This window comes from Mustela nivalis, assembly GCF_964662115.1.
Source record: "Mustela nivalis genome assembly, chromosome: 2".
Classification (NCBI taxonomy): domain Eukaryota; kingdom Metazoa; phylum Chordata; class Mammalia; order Carnivora; family Mustelidae; genus Mustela; species Mustela nivalis.
The window spans coordinates 133698778-133718053 of NC_139021.1; the positions used below are offsets into that span (position 1 = coordinate 133698778).

The 19276-nt window shown below is 54.3% G+C and overlaps 1 protein-coding gene and 1 long non-coding RNA gene across 3 annotated transcripts; one reads left to right on the forward strand and one right to left on the reverse strand.

The window, feature by feature from the left end:
- Positions 1–1518: 1518 nt before the first annotated feature.
- Positions 1519–19184, reverse strand: DNAJB12 (DnaJ heat shock protein family (Hsp40) member B12). Of its 2 annotated transcripts, none has more exons than XM_082716003.1 (9): positions 18951–19184; positions 10663–10834; positions 9807–9952; positions 8240–8425; positions 8042–8121; positions 6861–6970; positions 5137–5309; positions 4535–4632; positions 1519–3354 (listed from the first exon to the last, which is right to left on the reverse strand). In XM_082716003.1, the coding sequence occupies exons 1-9, from the start codon at positions 19081–19083 to the stop codon at positions 3325–3327; spliced, it is 1128 nt and encodes a 375-aa protein (XP_082572129.1). In that variant the 5' UTR covers positions 19084–19184; the 3' UTR covers positions 1519–3324. The 2 variants fall into 2 exon arrangements, with proteins under 2 accessions (XP_082572129.1, XP_082572130.1); XM_082716004.1 differs by having other exon boundaries at positions 4481–4632; positions 18951–19183.
- Positions 3354–7364, forward strand: LOC309855721. Its single transcript, XR_014306947.1, has 3 exons — positions 3354–3569; positions 3796–4049; positions 7136–7364. It is a non-coding gene; the product is annotated as an uncharacterized lncRNA (long non-coding RNA).
- Positions 19185–19276: the final 92 nt, after the last annotated feature.

A 19276-nucleotide genomic window follows, 5' to 3' on the forward strand; every position in this document is an offset into this window, starting at 1 on the left:
GGTTAAATGACCTGCCCAGGGCCACCCAGCTAGGACATGGATGCAGCTGTGGGGTCCATACTGAAAACCAACAACTAACTGGTCTATTATGTGGTCTCCTGGGGATGTCGTCAACGGAGGGAAGCTGCCGTCACAATGGGGCAGACACATCTTTAATTGTGGGAGAAGGTGCCCCTGCCCCTCTGGGAAACCTGGGAAACCTGACCCCAGCCTGAGACCCTCAGATTAAGTACCGTTTTCCCTTTTCCACCCTTCTGGACAGGCCTCCCACCATTTACCTTGACACAAGTGGGGTTAATCTTCTTGAGCACAGTGAATCCAAGTTCAGCAAATGCTTGCAGAATGATTGCTTTGCTACATAGACCCCGAGGACATGCAAATTTCATGGGAACCCTTAGGCATCACCTTGCCTTTCCCCAGGCTTCAGTTTCCTGTTCTGGGTGTGACATCTGGTAAGGATTCTGAGTTGCTCCAGTAGTGACACTGTGTCAACAGTCTATTTACCTGAGTCCTGGCACCGCCGTCTGGGTGTCTGCCCCGGGCAGCCGGGTGACTTTGCCCAGGGAACTCGGGGCAAGGAGATTTCAGTGGGCCAGGGCGCGTGCTCCTTGCCCCAGGGAACAGGTCCCTTCTGGAAAGCTGAGGGCAGCCTGGGACGAGGAGATAAGTGGGCAAGTCCCGGGAGCTTGGATAAACCAGTGGCTTGTTTTTTTGCCACCTGACAGCGAGTGGGGACACTTGTCAGAGGCTTATTTTGTTGCCAACAGTCGGCTAGAGTCTGGCCCGCCTCCTCTGGCCTGCCGAGGGTAGGGGGATGGGAGGAGTGAAAGGGGGTGGCTGGTGATGCCTCTGCCAACTGCCGCTAACAAGTGGCAGCTCGCAGACCAGGCAGAGCCAGCGGCAGTGACCCTGGGCAGGGACAGCCAATGAGCTCCCTGGCTGCAGTGGCACCACCAGGCAGCCTGGCCGTCTTTGGCTGAAGAGGCAGCGGGAGGGGCCTCAGGCCGCCAGTCAGGGCCGTGGGGTTCTGTCTCTGGGAGGCCCGGGCAGATCGGTGGCTCCATTCACAGAAAGCTCTCCTCGGGCAGCCACATTTTTGACTTCTCCGACCTTCTGGAGGAGGAGGGCGGGCCGTGGGAAGTGTGTCTAAAAGACTGTGCAGGCAGAGATGGAAAGAAACTTGAACTTTCCCCCTGCTCTGGATCCAGAGTGGGCTCTAGCTCCCAACTGGGGAGGAGGGAAGATTCTCAATGTTTCGCTCAGCTCACAGGAGGGACAGAGAGGGAGCAGGAACTGGGGGAAGCAGAGGTTGCCAGGGACCCCAGAATCCTGGCCTGAGCCCTTTCCCCTTTGCCTGGAGTCAGCCTTGGAAGAACACTTGTGACTGAAGTGGCTGTCAGCTGGGGCAAGGGGTGAGGACATTTGGGCTGGTCACCCAGGACTGCTGGTGGTCCGGCCTGGGCTGTGGGCTGTGTCCCACCTCAGCTCCCCTACTCAATGCAGACCCACCAAGGCCAATCACATAATAAACATATATTTATAGATGTACAATTTTAGAATTCTAATTCAAGAAATACAGCTTCTCAGGGGATCCTTTAGGATCTATGTTCTTATTGCACATGGGTCAGCCCACCTGGGGACGGCTACCGAGACCAGATGGTAGGGGAGGTGGCAGCAGAGCACCGGGGCCACCAAGGGTGGGGCGCTCCTGCCCATGTCCAGTTCTTAGTGTCTCTCGGGCTGGGGTGGCTGTTGCATCACAGGGTGGGATCTCGTTCAAAAATCCAATCTGACACTTCTTTACCAAGCTTCCTTTCCCAGCAAGAATCTTATTCGTTGGGGGTTACTTAAGAAAAAAAAAAAAAAGAAAAAGAAAAAAAAAGAGCCAAGAGGAATTCTGGGAGGGTGGTTATGGCCTCCTGGCTGGCAGCTTAGGGAAGTAAGGCTTTGGACGATGGCAGACTCCAGGACACACCCACTGCCAGAGGAAAATTTGGGAAAAACGGTAATTCCAAAAGGCTCAGTATAAACTGTGGGAATAAATAAAACTTCCCTCCCTTCCCTTGGTAGCAACTGCTGTTGTGAGAAAAATCCTCACTTCAAGGTGAGTAGAAGGAAACCCTTCAGGTTCGGATGTAGCCTTTGTCCAAAGTGCAACAGAAGGCTGGGTGGCAGCACGTCCATGGATGGCGGAGACAGAGGTGCCCACAGGCCTGGACTTTCTTCAGGAGGTGGCTGCTGCCCCAGGGTCTTGGGCACCGCCTGGCTGATTCTTGGAGGAAGAACCATCTGGAGTCCTTGGTGCCTGACTTGGGAAACCAGTGGCAACAACACGGAGCTGTGCCCTGTGGCATCTATAAGGCAAAACCCACTTTGGGACCGAGGTGGGGGTGGTGGCCAGGCAGAACTTGGTCCCCCTCTCTAACCCTGCTCTCTGTGGCAGAAGGCTCCTGGGCTCCAGGCCCAAGAGCCCACCTGAGCTGACCAAAGCTTGTGGTGGGTGGTACCACACCCGCAGGCAGCCGGGAGCCTCTACCACGACTGGATCCTGACAGGGTACCTGGCCCTAGGGGCACTTCCTCCCCTCAAAGCCTGTTCCCCTCCAGCTTCATCACGACCCTGGCACCCTCTGAGTTCTCTAGACTTACACTATCATGATTACTGCTGCCATCAACAGCAGGCTGGGGTTGAGGGGATTTTCCTTCAGGCTGTCAGCTCTGGCCAATGTCTAGCCTTTGAAGGACCAAGTGACCTTCCCCACACAGGCCTCATTTTCTAAAACAGGGAGGAAATCAGCTAAATAACCAAATCCCTGCATAGTTTAAAAAGTAGACTGTATATATATATGTATATATATATATCTTTATATATGCTATTTACATATAAATAGATATATATATATATGTACATATACATGCTCTGAAAATTACATTCTATGGAGAGTTCTCGCTCCTCCTCCTCCTATCCTTGGCCAATGCCTCTGACTGGCTTCCACGGAGAGGTGACTGGTGGTGGCTCCCAGAGGGGGAGGAAGGCAGTTGGGCACCCCCTCCCCCAGCCCTTTGCTCCAAGTTTTACATTCTACTTTCGTTGCCATGGTTTCCGTATCCTAGGAGAGAGCCGAAGTAGAGCCTGAGCCTCTGCCAGCCCCGGGAGGAAGGGAAGCAGCCCAGTGGCAGGTTTTCCTGTCCTAAGAGCTTTCAGCATTTACTGGGTGAGAGAGAGGGCAGCTGTGTGGTGTTCGGCCTCCAATTCCATTTTAATTTTTTTTTCTTTTTATGTCTTTCCTTAAATATACAGTCCATCACCTTGGCTCAGTGCATGTCACCAAAAATTCTCCAGGGATTTCATGGTCTGCGGAGGAGAGTGGTAGCAGTTAGCTTGGTGATCACGTGGCCTGGAGCCTCCGCAAACAAGCCAACCTCCTGGCTGCTGGCCTGCCCACCTCAGCCCCAACCTGTCTCCCTCCTGCACTGTCACTCCCGGAGGCGTTAGCAGATGGCCTCTAAGCACAGCGTCTGGAGCTGGACCGCTGCCGAGGGGGACACAGGCAGAGGACGGACAGGCAGGTACCAACACAGAGAAGAACCTTTCTTGGCTCTGCCTACACTCCTTTGGGCTTGGTCCCATCTGTCCCCGCCGGCAACTGCTGGGAACAGAGCTCACTTACCCACATGCAGGGGTACAGGAGGCGGGAGCCTGCTACCAGTGACATGGCATACCCTCCCCACCCACCTTCAGTACTAAAGGCTCGGCATTCCACCCTCAACTCATGACCTCTGTTCTCTTCCTTAGACCGTAAGTGAGATGCCTGCGCAGCCCGAATGCCTGGGGCTTCCAGGCAGCGAGCTGTACTAGCACCTGAAAGACTGCCTGTGATTCCACCAGAGGGCGAGTGGTCTCTCCTGCTCCCAGCCTGCTGGCTCCCTCCCAGACCCACTGTGAGGCTGCCCATCCACCCTGTTCCATCTCTTCCTGTCAGGAAGGGCAGAGGAAGAGGATGGGATCTTGGCTCACCATGCTCACGTGTTTCTTCGTGATGTCAGGTGGTGAGTGTATGTGTGTGTGTGTTGGGAGGCGGGGGCGTTGGGGGGGCCTATCTTGGGACCAGTGATACTTGGAGGTCTAAATAGCAGAGCACAGACAATAGTCTGCTGTACTTGGGAAGGGGCCACAGTGACTTGGGGGGCTGGATGAGACAGGGAAGCACTCATGGCCCTCAGCAATGGTCCTGAGCTCCCCCTTCTGCCTGGCTCTTGGGCTGCCCACATTCCCAGTAGTACTAGAGGCCTGAAACAGACCTTGCTTTTTGAGCACGCACTAGAGCTACCCCAACACTGCAGGCGGGAGATCAGGCTGGGGACGAGGAGTTGTCATCAACAGGCCATCCCCCTCCCCCCCTCCCTCCCACCTGCCTCCGCCTCAAGACCAGGGCCAGAGCTGCCAGGAATTGCAGGGCAGAGGAAGCCCTTGCTCATACTTGGACCTCGGTGGCGCGGCTGGCCCAGGACTATCCATGCAGGGAGGCCTGCACCTCTGACAGTCGGTTACAGCTCGGCGTGCTCATCCTCTGTGCTTTGTGGTACATATCTGTGTCACCGAAGTATCGGGCCCGGTATAGCAAGCCTTCCTCTGCAAAGCAAGAGGACAGAGTTAGGATGTACCTGGGTCCTCCCAAAGGCTACCAGAGCACCTGCCTAGCCTTTGGGGGGCAGGAGAAAGGCTGTTACAGGCCCTGGAGCTGGGGCAGAGCTGGCCTCCCTTTAGGAATGACCCTGGACTTTGGTCCCAACTTGTGAGAGGGAAAGAAGCTGTTACCCTGGTCTGACCACCCTTGGGTCCCACAGACAGAGCTGGAGGCCCCATCACTCAGCAGCTAGGACATGTGCTCCGGTCTGTCTTGACATCCTTACCTCTGGCAGCCAAACGGAGGCCGATGGCTGTGATTTACAGGAACCTGGAGGAAATCTCCAGGTGGCCCCCAGCTCCTGGTCCCACGAAACAGGGCTGGGGTCCTGCTCCTGACTGGGAGGGGCTGGTACAAGGCCGTTCCAGGTGCTGGGTCCACAAATCCCTGGTGGGCAGGCCTCTCTTCCCTGCTCTCAAGCTCTGTCCCCACGACCCCCACACACTCACTCTGCTGCTTCTCCTTCCAGCAGTTGTTTCGGAGGTTGGCGATATAATCGTCTTCCACGTTCCGTTCAACTGTTTTGAGGCTGGAGCCTGTGTACTCCTTAGAGAAGGTGTCTGCCACGTAGTAGACGACATTCAGGTGGTCAGTGACTCGCCTGTGGACGTGGCCCACCGACCTGGCCAGAAATACATCAGGCACAGAGTGGGGATAGGCCCCCGGCCCAGGACAGTTCTAAAGGATGACATGGCTCCCTAAATGGACATACAGCACAGGCCATGGGAGGACCTGCTTCCTTCCCGACCAGAGCGGGACTCGCATAACACCCAAAATGAGGCTCTGAAGGAATGGCCAGCCCTTCCTCAGGCTATCTGCTTACCACACTGCAGACCGGGGCCTGTGGGGAGAAGCCCCTTTATGAGAGGCCTTGGTTGGCGCAGGAGGGGAGGCAGGCCTCGGCCTCTGATTAGGGGTATGAGTCGGGCTCCCCGTGCCTCCATCTCCGCATTCCTCCCCTAAGGCGATTGTTGCCCAGGGCCGGCCTGCCTGCCTACCTGGGGATCCCAGTCTGGAGTTAAGAGGCTTAGGAACAACATGACAGAAGGACTCCAAGGAGCCGTGGCCTTGCAGTTCTCATCTCACCTTCCAGCTCTACCCACAGGCTCTGCAGGCTGTGGGAAGAGCCTTGACACGCCACAGACAGAAGTCAGCGCTGGGGGCAGCACAGCCCCTACACCTGCCCTCTCTTGCCTCTCCAGCAGCAGAGCAAAGGGCTGGCTGGCAACAATGCCACACAGAGCCTGGGCCACCTGTGTTGGTCCAGTGGCCCTACTCTGCCCCCTGCTGGCCAAGAGGAAGGCCTCCAGGCTCCCAGATAGGGCAAGGCCCCTCTGGGAGCAGAGGGATTCCACCAGTAGAAGCTGAGCACCCACTCTGTAACAATGGATGTATCTGACACGGGGCCAGCTGCTGGAAATAAATGAGGGGAGCTCATACCTTAAAAGGCCAAATAACTTGCCCTAGTTCACCATATATTCATTTAACAAACACTGTTGAACATCTCTGGCAAGCGTGGCATTTTTAAACAAACATTCTGCCCATTTATTTTAAAGTAATCTCTATACTCAACATGAGGCTCGAACTCGAGAGCCCGAGATCAAGAGCTGCACACTCCACCGGATGAGCCTGCAGCAGGCGCCCCGAGCCCAGCATCTTACGTATATTACTCATTTAATTTTCACAAGCAGATAGATGTTATCCCCATTGCACAGATGAGGGAAACAAAGCTCAGACCGTCGTCCAGTGTCACACAGCTGTTTAGTTAGTAGAGTAGCTGGGATTCAAAGCCTCTTTTGCTCTGTTTGATTCTAGGGCCCCTTATTCCTTCCATGGCCCCAAGGCTCCCAACCAGAACTTAAGAGCAGAGGTTCTTATGTCAGCAGATGGGGGGAGCATGAAGCCTATGAAATCATGCACAATGCTGTGTGCACGTGCACTGTCTGAGGGAGAAGATCTGCAATTTTCATGACATTTTCTTAGCGGACCATGATCCTAAAAGATCAAGAACCTAAGCTCCACAGATAAAGTGTGTTTTCTTGACCATAAGCCAGATTTCTGCATTGTGATCAAGGACCCACAGGACGGGAAGGCAGGCCCCTGATGGCGGCTGAGAATGCCAGGTCCCTGTCCGCCCACCATCCCAGCCCCGTCCCTGGCTGCAAGTACTCACGGCCTTGGGCTCAGGCTGTATGGGGGGCTGGAGACCATGAGCTGGCTGAGAGCTGACACGAGGATCAGGATGAGGATAGGCATCAGTTGAACAAACACCCCCAGCCCGCCCTGGAAGGAAGAGTCAGCAGTCACTCAAGCTGGACGTCATCCATGGGAACGTGGCATCAGCCACAACCACCACTGGCTTTCTAGGCGCAAAGGAGCCCCGGCGGCAGGAGGCAGCTGCCACGCAAACAGGCCATGACACTACTTTCTCCCCCTCCCCCTCCACAGGCCCCCGAAAGACGAAGCTCCTCCACCTGCCAGCTCCCCCAGATGAAAACAAAATGGCAACTGGAGTTACGGAGAGGAAGAGGGCACCTACATGTGCTTGCTCGTCAGAGATTACCAAAAACATAAGCAAGAGCGGTCGCCTCCAGCAGACTGGTAGGCAGGGCCGGAGGGAGGCCTTCACTGTACACCAGTTCAAAAACTGCCAATTACAAAATTGTAGATAAAAACAGATTTGTTTACTGTGTGATAATTTTTGATTTTAAAAATTCTTCTGTATGTTCAAAACACACACACACACAGTTTTAAAACACGAATAACTAAAAACACAAGGCCACACTGACCTAACAGAGGGACCGTCACCGTCTGCCATAATTTTAAATGCTCTGGAATTATCCACAGTATCTTAATGTTGGTCAGCTAGCTGTTCTTTAAACCTGTGGCATTCAAAATGCTTTTGAAGCACTGTCTGGTTATAGTTTTTGTGTCCATCTTTTATGAGTGCTAGAAGGAAGCAAGAAGAGTCAACAACCTTTGTCATCCCTCACACTTCTCTCGTCATGTTTCACTTCCTGTTGCTTGGAAGATGTCACTGTGGCCTTATGAACAAATGGACTGCACAAAAGCCTTTCACACTCAAACCTGTCTGTAGGTGGAGAAGTTTCTGCATGACATTCCCCAACCGGCCACCAAACCCCACTCCTTCTGGGCAGCACTGTGGAGTGTGGCTCCCTCTGGTGTCGCTCGGCAGAATGGCAAGGGGGGGGGGCCCAAGATGACTCCTTGGCTGAGAATGGTGGGGGCACTGCCCTCCCAGGACATCTGGGAATGTCACTTCCCCTTCAGGCCCTGCACCCGCGGTGGGGCCTGGTGCCCTCCCCTGCTCTCCCCGGTGCCTTTCTCACTCACGTCACCCTGGTTCTCCCTGCGGTCCTGCCTTTGCTGGTAGGTATAGCGCATGCGGCCGTTGCTGTAGACGTGGACATTACCTGGAGGTCAGAGGGACCGAGTCAGGGGGTGGGGCTGCTGGGGAAGGGAGCAGCCGGCATCCAGTCTCCCACCATCACCCCCAGGGAGGCCTGGCTGCGGGAAGGCCGAGGTACTTACTAGATGGGAAGCCACCGCCAAAGAACATGTTGAAGAGGTCCTCGGGGGAGATGTCAGCCTCAAAGCCACGGTGGAAGTCCCCATGCCCATGGCCGTGTCGGGCTGCCTGGCTCTTGTCGTCACCGAACTGGTCATACTGCTTCCTTTTCTCTGGGTTACTAAGTACCGCATATGCTGTGCCAATGGCTAGAAAGGAGGTGTAAGTCAGGCCTGAGGACCTGGGGCATGCAGGGAAGGCTAACACCGCAGCCAAGAGCTCTCTTCCTTTAGGTACTCAACTGGTATTTTAGGAAGTGGGAGTCCTCCAGGTTGGCAGAAGTTGGGCTGCTGGGCACATGAGAGGAGGGGGGCAGGCAGGAGTACCTCGAAATGGATCGAGGCCGTCTGCGCCGGGTGGAGAATTAACACTAACACTCAGGCCCCCGCTCTCCACCTCAAGATGATGGCCCAGGCTCTTCTATGCTCCGGGGCCCTTTATGGGCCTTATCTTACTCCTACAGCAACTGCTGGCAAGGGCCAGATCACGAGGTTCTAGTCAAAACTTTTCTACTGTTGGTAGTGTGGCCTGCAGAGCCCTCTCCTGTCTGGGGTCTAGGTCCCAGCTGCTGTTCCTTGGCTGGGCCCCAAGGCCCCATGAGATCTCCCTCAGGTAGGAAACCTGTGCCTCAAGCGACCCAGCTCCAGGTCGTCCTTAGTCTCTTGCTCCTTCTCAAGTGACTCACTCTCTCAAAGGATTGGGTCAGAGCTGCGTCTGCAACCTGCAGCCCTGGGGAAAGAACCCCCTCCTCTCGTTCCCACAAGGCCCCAGGGCTGGCTCCGGCCTCTGTGTCTGTCATGCAGGCAGCAGGCAGAAGTCTGGGCTGGCCCAACCTTAACCATGGCTACCTTGCCTACCTAATTCTACTCACCTTCTCCCCCTGGGGCTGGCTGACGGGGATGCTGCCTGCAGACTACCCCAACCAAGCAGGCCCAACCCGAAGCAGCCTGGAATGGAGTAACCAGGGTGGGCCCAAGAAGCAGCACACCAGGTCTCAGGGGAACCTTCTGTCACCCGCTCCACCACAGGCCCTCTTCTTGACTGTGGTCACCACCTCGTGGAAGAGTGTGTTACATGTGAGTATGTGTGTAGTGCGGGGCTGGTGGCGGCTGCTGCTGCTGAGGCCCACCGGGACACTGACCTGAGGCTACTCTGCCCCTCAGCACAGGGAAACTGTTACCAAGATCCCAAGATGGGAACATGCACACGGGTGAGTCAGGAGGCCTGCTTCTGACCCTCCATTGCTGTGTGACCGTGAAGCCGCTGGTCCCCTCTTGCCTCAGCTCCCCTCCTGTCACTCCCGGGGAACGTGGAGGAAGGAGAGTCAGGACTGGTGCTCTCTCAGCTCCGACAGACTCAGTAGGCTAGAGGTGGCTGCTAGGACTTTCTTTCCAGGAAGCAGCTCCTGAGCCCAAGAGACTCAGGTCGAAGGCCACTTCCTGGAAAAGTTGTCCTGACCTCTTATTCCTTCTCAAGGGCAAGGGCAGGAGATAAGAACCACCAAATAGCCGGAAACCAAGGCTGGCCTACCTTTGAAAGCTTCAGTGGCACCCGGTGCGTGGTTCTTGTCTGGGTGGAACTTGAGGGCCAGCTTGCGGTAGGCCTTCTTCAGGTCCTCATCGGAGGCCCCTCTGCTCACCCCCAGGATCTCATAGTAATCTTTACACTGCTTGACCCTGGGGGAAGGGGTAGAGCGGGCCCAGGGCCGTGAGGAGAGGGGGGCGAGGCACGGGCAGTGTTCAGCTCAGAGGGACCAGCAGGGCTTGGCTGATAGCTCCTCTAGGTCAGCTGTCAAACCTTGGGGACAAGGGAGCCTCAGTGAGCTCCACCTTGGATGGGGAGCCAGGTAGGGCCCAGGGGAAACACCAGAATACATTTCGGATTTCAGAGGGGGCAGCTGCTGTGTTTCAGACCAGGAACCATTTCCTTTTGCTAAGAGGCACTCTCACTGGAGGCCACCTCAAAAAGGCCTGTCAGTATCTGTGCGGGGCCTGCTCAAGGCTGTCTCCTGTCTCCATTTTGGGTCACATAGGCTCTGGCCTGAAAGGGTCTTTGTTGGGGGTGGGGCAGAAGCTGGAAGGGGAGCCCAAGCCCCATCTCTGATAACCAGAGCTGTGTGAAAAGGCTGAGGCTTGCCTGGCCTGCAGCAGAGGAAGCCGGCGGCAGACGCAGCATTTCTAGCCCCTGCTGTGGGCTGTCTTGGCAGGAGGGGACAGGACAGTCCACATTCCCGGGGCCCAGTGAGCCCGCCCAGCTGGACCTCATCCATCCTTAGGACCCCCCAGGGTCCACCCGGACCACAGGCAGATGTGAGGTGGGGGACACACTGCAGGAAGCTTTCTCGAGCTAGAAACTTCCCAGCAGCACCAGGCTCCGGCCCCTCTACCTTTTCACTGCTGCTACTTGCTCTGCTGTGTAGCCTTTGGTGCTCTCTCCTCCTCCAGCTTCTCCGTTGGCAGAGGGGGCATCGGCCCCACCTGGTTTCCTGTGGGTTGTGTCTGTGGGCTGGGGATGGTCACCGGCAGACTGCGGTTTCTGGTTGAGGGACTCGATCAGGGCTGTGTGAGGCAAGCAAAGCATTCAGGGCTCCCGTTCCAGCAAGGCCATGTGCCACAACTGAGGTGTGGCCTGGTCTTGAGACGACCAGGACCCCACCCCATCCCGCATCCCACCTGCTGCTTCTTCCGGGAGAGCCACTAGCTCCATCCCTGACTTGGGCATGGGGGGTGGGGAGGCAGTGGGCACTAGTAGGCTAGCTGCCTGCTTTCGCAGGATCCACAAAGCTCAAGAGTTGTCAGGGTATGGGTTATTTAAAATCTTTTTTAAGATTTTATTTTTAAGTAATCTCTACACCCAGTATGGAGCTCGAACTCATAACCCCGAGATCAAGGGTTGTAAAATGACTGAGACTGCAGGTGCTCCTGGGTATGGGTTAATTTAAAACTCTGCAAAAAAAAAAAACAACAACAACATACCATAAATGCTTCAGGTTTTAAAAATCCCAAATTAGTGTGTGTGTTTGTGTATTTATTTATTTATTTATTAAAAGATTTATTTAGGGGCGCCCGGGTGGCTCAGTGGGTTAAGCCGCTGCCTTCGGCTCAGGTCATGATCTCAGAGTCCTGGGATCGAGTCCCGCATCGGGCTCTCTGCTCAGCAGAGAGCCTGCTTCCCCCCTCTCTCTCTCTCTGCCTGCCTCTCCGTCTACTTGTGATTTCTCTCTGTCAAATTAATAAATAAAATCTTTAAAAAAAAAAAAGATTTATTTATTTGAGAGAGAGCACATGAGGCTGGGGGAGGGGTAGAGGGAGAGGGAGGGAGAAACAGACTCCCCACTGAGCAGGGAGCCTGATGTGGGGCTCGATCCCCAGGACCCCGGGATCACGACCGGAGCCGAAGGCAGATGCTTAATGACTGAGCCATGCAGGCACCTCCCAAAGTAGTGTGTTTAACAGACTCTGTTGAGATGGACAAAGTGTGATGCCCACCTTAGTGGGGACCCCAGTCAGCAGGACCATCTGTTTCAGCTGAGATTGGTGGGAAAGGCTCCTGGAGGCTATTACTTAGCTGTGAAGGGGATGGAGGCAATGAATTTGCCTCAGATGGCCAGAGATGGTAGGAGACTTGGGATAAAGATCACCTCTGCTACTTGCTATTCTTTACATTTTTCAAGTGGCTGGCCATGTCAAACACCCTACTTCTTCTTCTTCTTTTTTTTTTTTTTAAAGATTTTATTTATTTATTTGACAGAGAGAGATCACAAGTAGGCAGAGAGGCAGGCAGAGAGAGAGAGAGGAGGAAACAGGCTCCCTGCTGAGCAGAAAGCCCGACGCGGGACTCGATCCCAGGACCCTGAGATCACGACCTGAGCCGAAGGCAGCGGCTTAACCCACTGAGCCACCCAGGCGCCCCAAACACCCTACTTCTATGTTCAGAGTCTAAGTAGGACATCAGCCGTCACCCTCAGGGTCCCAGTTACTAAAACCCAGCTCCGTGGTTCCTGTTTCTCAAGCAGGAAGAGCCCAAATCTCTGGTAGGAGCTCCCTGTGCCCATTTATTCCAGGCACAGAACCAGTTCTGGAAACCTCAGTCATGCCCAGAGTGCAGTGCCCTGGGAAGCGAGGCATCTGGGCCACTGTAGGGACCCAGGACACCATGCTGAGGAGGGACAGCAGTGCCCCTGGCTGGACTCAATGCGCTGTGCTGGGTGTCAGACACCCTCTAAAGCAACATCCCCGGGCCTCACATGAGGGGTCAGCAGCAGGGCTCAAGGGGGCCACTGTGTTCTGAGCCTCTGCTGTCTTAGGTGATCTCACTGGGAAAGGAGCTGACAGTCGAGCCTGCCCTGCATGAGGGAGGTGGAGGACTCCTGCAGTAAAGCCCAGGAGTGCTCACTGGGAGGAGTACTCATACCGACTGCTTGCTGTGTGTGAGGCTGGCCTGGACACAGTGCTCTGTGTATACTAGTTCATTTAATCTTGACAATGGCCTTAGAGGTTTGTCTCACTACCACCATCCTCATTATAAAAAAGAGCTGTGTGTCTGATGCATTGGCCCCTGGCTGCACAAGCTGGGCAGGCAGCACTTAAACCCTGGATACCCAGCTCCCAGAACCCTGTTCTTAACTATGCTGTCCCAGACTGCCTGAGTCTGGCTTTCGGCATGGGGAACCCCTTCCAGCACAGTCATTCCAAATAGAGAAGAGAAGTTAAATTCAGAAAGACTAGGATTCAAATCTCAAATCTCACATCCTAGCAGTATGGCCCTGGCCGATAAAAAATCTAAAATCTGTCTGAACTTCAGTTTCCCAAGGGATACACAGGTAATGGGATGTGTGATGAGGAAATGAGACAATGTGTAAGCACCTGGCACAGAAACTGACAGAGTGAAAGTTCAAAATAAGTGGCTGCTGATATTATGACACCAGCTGATGAACTGGCTGGCTGGGGAGGGGAACCGAGCAGGTGGGGCCGGGGAGCTCCAGGGCTTAGGAAAGCAGTGTCAGCACTCAGCAGGCTTGGGACCCAGCTGGAACCGTGAGATTTCAGGCTGTCCCAGATGCCAGTTCCATCCAGGCAGTGAGGAACAGCAAAAGAAGAGAACAAAAGATGAAGAGATGTTGATGAAGATGGGACAGTGGCGGGGAGCTGGCTTGCGGGGTGTGGAGGGCATTTAAAGAACTTGTTTATTTCCATTTCTCTGGAAGCCTCGGGGGTCCAGGCTGAGCTAATGTACTCCAAGGACAACATAACCAACCGTTCAACTGCCACAGATACATTGGAACATCAGTCAGGAGATGGGATGGACTCGCTCTAGTATTTTTCAGGGAAGATTCTAGAAACTTTTCAGGGTAGTTACATGGAGTCAGCCACTCTAATATCCTTACATTGTGGAAAGGGAGCCCAAAGGGGAATGGATGTGCTCGGGGACACACAGAAGTCTCCTGCGTGGGTTGGCAAATCAAGATTTCTGGTTGCTGGCAAATAGGTCTCTCTTCTGGCCTGGACACTGCCTCTGCCAGAGCTGTGGGATGTGACTGCCTTGCAAATGTCACGAAACAGTATGACACAGAACAGCCTACCGTGACTCTGGAGTTAGACAGACAAGGCTGTGTTTAGATCCTGCCCCTGCCCTTGCAGTAAAGCAGCCAGACATCTAAAAAGACAGGAACTTGGTACGGACGCCTGGGTGGCTCAGTTGGCTAAGCGTCTGCCTCTGATTTGGGTAATGATCTGACGGTCCTGAGATCAAGTCCTACATCTGGCCCCCTGCTCAGCGGGGAGCCTGCTTCTCCCTCTGCCTGCTGCTCCCCCTGCTTGTGCACCCCCCCACAAATAAATAAAATCTTTAAAAATATACATATATTATTAAAAAGACAGGAACTTGGTGAAAGAAATAAGAACCGCAGCAGGAGAGGTGGCAGTTGAGGCAGGGCTGAAAGCATTTCTATGGCCAAAGCCACCAGCGATGGCCCCTCCTCAAAGCCAGACTGTAGGGTGAAGCTGCCTGGGTTCAGAGCTGGCTTGGCCGCTCGCTAGCAAGGTCATCTCAGACAAGTCAATTTAGCTTCTTCATGTCAAACTGTATCTCCCTCAAGGGAGCTAGAAAAGGAGCTGAGCAAGTGCATATAAAGGACTTAGCACAACACTCAGCCAGTGTTCAGTGTTCTCTGTTACTGTCCGTTTCATTTCTAGGCTCTGTCCAGGTGCCTGCAGGGCTCACAGCGAGCCGGGAGAGAGAGGCCGGTATAGGGCAACAGCCTGGGGGCAGAGCCAGACAGTGCGGCTCCTCTGCTAAGCAGCCACGTTATGGAATCTGTCAGGGAGGGCGCCCTCTCTGCCCTCCCGGGGCTGCTCTGAGGCGTGAATATGGTTCGATGAATGGAAGGGCTGAGGACCCTGCACGGACAGCCCCACCCTGGACCTCACCAGCCCCAAACCGTCTCTCATGCTGACACCCTGAAAGCAAAAGCCGTCCCCCAGAGGCTGGCCTTTTCACCGTGGCCGTCCTGACTCCCCCAGGACCCTCAAGCAGCCCGAGCTGCAGCATCGCCTGGCATACCCCTCTCTGTGGATGCTGGGGAAACCGAGGATGTTCCCATTGGCGCCCTGAAAAACCCGGTACTTTCCACCATTGCTGCTAAGCCTCAGGCAAAGGCCATGCCCAGTGTGCTGCCAGCTGCTGGACAGAAACTCCCAGAAAGGGACAGACCGGCCCCACCAGCCCTTCCCTGTGACTTCCCCGCTTAGGGCTGGCTACTACTCCACAGTACAAGCGTCCCACCATTGGTCCCACCTCTGACAGCACGAGTTTGAAATCCCCTCACGGCCTTTTCACTGTGAGGTCCCTTGGCCCTTCAAGGCTGTGGAGTCTCCTTTCACCGTAACCTCTCCCCCTGCTGTCTGTCCTTCCACCTCTCCTAGACCCATCGTCTACCCGTGCTCTTGATCCTTCCCCTCTAATTCCCAACTTGCCCTTTTCCCACGAGGCCTGACGGTGCTGCTCCCCACCTGCCCATCACCACTCCGTGGCCACCTGGCTACTCCCTCTCCCGAGATCGCCTCTTCCTGTTGTTCCATCTCACTGTGGCATCCCCAGTCTCTGTCTGTTGGCGAAGGACAAATGTGGCCCAGGGCGGCGTCTGCAGCAAACTGCTGTGCGTATTCTACCCCTTCCCACGGTGACCCCGGCCAGGTGGGACTCCAGTGAGCACCGCCAAATGGGCACGACCAGACTTTCAGCTGGAACCTAGATCTCTCTCCCGAGCTCCAAGCTGACCGCTCCTTTGCAACAGCCACTGGCACCTTGCACTCTGCCTGTCTCTTCCCACCCACCATCCTCAGCCCTCCGTTCTCCCCGGGCACACGGGCTTGGATTCTGTGCCCCCACCTCTTCTCAGCATACCTCCTCACACAAGGCATGGTGCCTCCTCCCCAAGGACCTTATGCTCACCTGGACTGCCTTCTCTCAGGCACTCGGAACTCCTGACCTACTCACTGCAATCAATGGGCTCCCAAATGGTTTCCGACTCCAGTTTCTCTTCCCTTTCATGCTGTTCTCTTTTAAGAACGGTACCCTTGTCTTAGTCCTGCTTTCAAAATCTTCAACGGTCTCTTCACCAGCTACAGAATAAAGTGAATATCCTGGTCTGGCAGGAAAGGAATTCCACAATCTGGCCCCATCCTACTTTCCAGCCGTAATCCTCTTTATACTCAAATTACCACCTCCACAGCTGCCAAATCTTGCTCCACCCAACCCTCTCCCCCAAACCTCACAGCTCCCAGCCTCCGTGTCTTTTCCCCAGTATGTCCTTCTCCAAGTCTGCTCCCTTCCTCCAAAGTGCAGTTCAAATGCTGCCTCTGTCTTCCTCCCTGAAGCTTTCCCTCACTGTGATCTACCATTATTTTCCGTCACCTGTGTGCTGCCGTTATTTTTAAGTCTCTCACGAGACTGCTGGTAGTTCAGAGCTCAGCACTCCATCCCAGCCCTCCACGCCAGCTCACAGACCCCGGAGCGCAGGGACTGGATCTTTCATGTCTATCCTTCAGGCCTCGGTATCTAACACTGTGCCAAAATTTTCTTTAACCACAGTATTATTTTTTCTGTAACGTTGTCTCCTTCGCTAAATGACAGGCTCCTTGAGGTGAAGGATCATGTCTTACCAATCCTGCCATATATGCACTTAGCCCCAAGCAGAGCACCTTGCAAATAAAACAAAGTCTGCAGCATTGAATAAGCACCTGGAATGAGCTCAAACCTCAAAGAGCAAGTGTAAACAACTACCTAATATTTTTTTCAACCAAGATTTCTCCATCCCAGGCCTACATTAACCCCAGGTCCTTGTCAGTTCAGTACAGGGCTACAGGGGGTGCAAGGTCAAGTTTACAGAGAGGCATGAGGCATAGTCTCTCCACAATAGCAGGAATATGACAATCATGCAGGTGACTATTCTGCCTCAGCAAATTCCGTTTCTTGATCCCGGGGAAGAACACCAGTCTAAGCCCCCAAACTGGCCCAGGAGGCTGCTGACAAGAAGAGCCCTAAAGGCTATGTTGTTACCATCCTTCCTTGGCTACCTGCTCCTGAGTCCCCAGAAGCATCAGGATCAAACGGATTCTGAGACTGGTGGGCCTCCAGCTGCCCACCCCCCAGGCTCCCCTCTTACAGAGTGTGATTTATTTCACAGGGAAGCTCCTTGGGCAGGTTACCTCAGGAGTCCTGGCAAATACAGACTGAAACCCTCTCCAAAAGAAGGCAAAGAGGCCAAAGATCAACCTGTAGTCAGGAAGGAGGAAAATCCAAGTGTTCCAGGTGGCCTCTTCTGACGGTGTTCACCTTTTTCAATTCCAAATGTGGGCAAAGAAGGTTAGGAGGCTGACTGCTCTCTCATTTTGTTCCTCTATTAAACATTTATAGAGTCACAGAACTTTCCAATTTCTAGCTGTGTATTCTTGGGCAAGTCCCTTGCCTCTGAGATACTTCCTCATCTATAGAACAAAGATAATGATCTTTGCTCTGCCTCCCTGATAGGGCAGGCTCAAGTGAGAAAATGTATTTGAAAAAGCTTTCTTTCTTTCTTTTTTTAAGATTTATTTACTTATTTTTTTAAGTCATCTCTACATCCAACATGGGGCTTGCAGTTAACAACCCCGAGATCAAGAGCTGCGTGCTCTGCGGACTGGTCCAGCCAGGCATCCCTCAAAAGAGCTTTCTAATCAGAGAAGCTCTATGGTATTATTGTTACTCACATTATCTGCACCAACCCTCTAATTTCCTGGCTAAGAAAACCCAAGCTCAGAAAGATCGCATGGTAGCACTCAGGACAAGAACTTAGATCCTCTGATTCGGAGTACCTGTTACACACCAGTGTCATAACTGCTGGTATGATCTCTGTATCTTTTTTTTTTTTTTTAAAGATTTTATTTATTTATTTGACAGAGAGAGATCACAAGTAGGCAGAGAGGCAGGCAGAGAGAGAGAGAGAGAGAGAGAAGCAGTCTCCCTGCTGAGCAGAGAGCCCGATGCGAAACTCGATCCCAGGACCCTGAGACCATGACCTGAGCCGAAGGCAGCGGCTTTAACCCACTGAACCACCCAGGCACCCCAGTATCTTTAATGGACTTTTTTTTTTTTTAAGATTTTATTTATTTACTTGAGAGAGAGCGCAGGAGCAGGGGAGGGGGAGCAGAGGGAGTAGGGAGCTTCAAGCCTGATCAATTGCAAGATGCTGAGATCATGACCGAGCCAAAGACCGACGCTTAACCCACTGAGCCATCCTGGTGCCCCTGGATTATCTTTCTCCCTTCCAGCTTGTGTTAAGAAAAACTTCTTAAGTCTTAGATTAAAGAAAAAGATGGTTCCTGGCTAGAGTGAAATGCTGAGTAGTTGAGACAACCTCACGAATCCCTCCCGGGTTTCGAAGTCTCAGCTCGGGGACACTTAGCAGCCTTGTGCTGTCCACACGGGGGCCACTGCTGGGTTCTTGTGGGCGGGGGTGGGTGGGGTGCCCGGAGCCAGCGTCTTCAACAAGCCCCGAATCTCACAGGCGGGTGAAGAGGTTCCAAGAAGGAGTGAGGGGCCAGGCTTCAGGGCGGCGGGTGCAGGGCGGTGGTGTGGAGCGAGCGAAAAAGGCAGGTTCTAGTTTCGAGAGGGTGTTCCCTGCTCCTCGCCCAGAGACATGCCAGAGAGTGAAGATATGAAGACGCCTTTCCAGGCCGTGGGAAGGTCAGAAGTCCCCTTTCCCTCCCCAGAACCCATTCTCTCCTTCAGAGGAGTTATGTTTATTTTCCTAAACTATAATACTTCCCAGGCCGGCAACCGGCCCTGGGCCGCCGAATGGCCCCTTGGGAAAAGTAGTTCGCTTTCGCTTCCAGATAAGTTCCCTTCCTCTCGCTCGCCAGCGCCTCTCATTTTCGGTAACTCCAAATTTTAGAGGGTTCCACAAGCGCCCAAAAAGTTGAAGTCGCGGCCGTCCCTGTCATCAGGTGTCCAGCGTCCCGGAGAGGCGTGGGAGCGAAAGACTACACCTCCCAGCGGCCACCGCGCGTCTCAGTGCGCAGGCGTAGCCGCGCCTCGCTACCCCTCCCCCTCCTCCAACTGCTCCCTTCGGTCCGTTCCCGTATTCCCCCCATCAGTTCCAATGTCCCCTCTGCCTTTCCGGCACTTCACACTCACCGCGAACTCGCGGCGTCGGGTACAGCCGCTGAGCCTTGTCCAGGAAGCGGAGTGCCCGGTCGGGCTGGTTGCTCTGGATGGCCTTGAGGGCGATGCTAATACAGCGCTCGGCTTCATCCTTGTTGGATTCCATGGCGGAACCAGAGCGCGGAACCAGGGAGGGGGAGGCCGGGCGAGCGGAGGGCTGCGCCAGCAGCCGGCACGTCGCGGGGCAGGCGGGCGCAGGATGATGACACAAACCCCTCGCCCCTCCTTTTCCGAGATTTGAGCGAGAGTTGAGCGAGGGCGGAAGTGCTACCGTATGTCTTCTAAGAGGGGGACGGCTA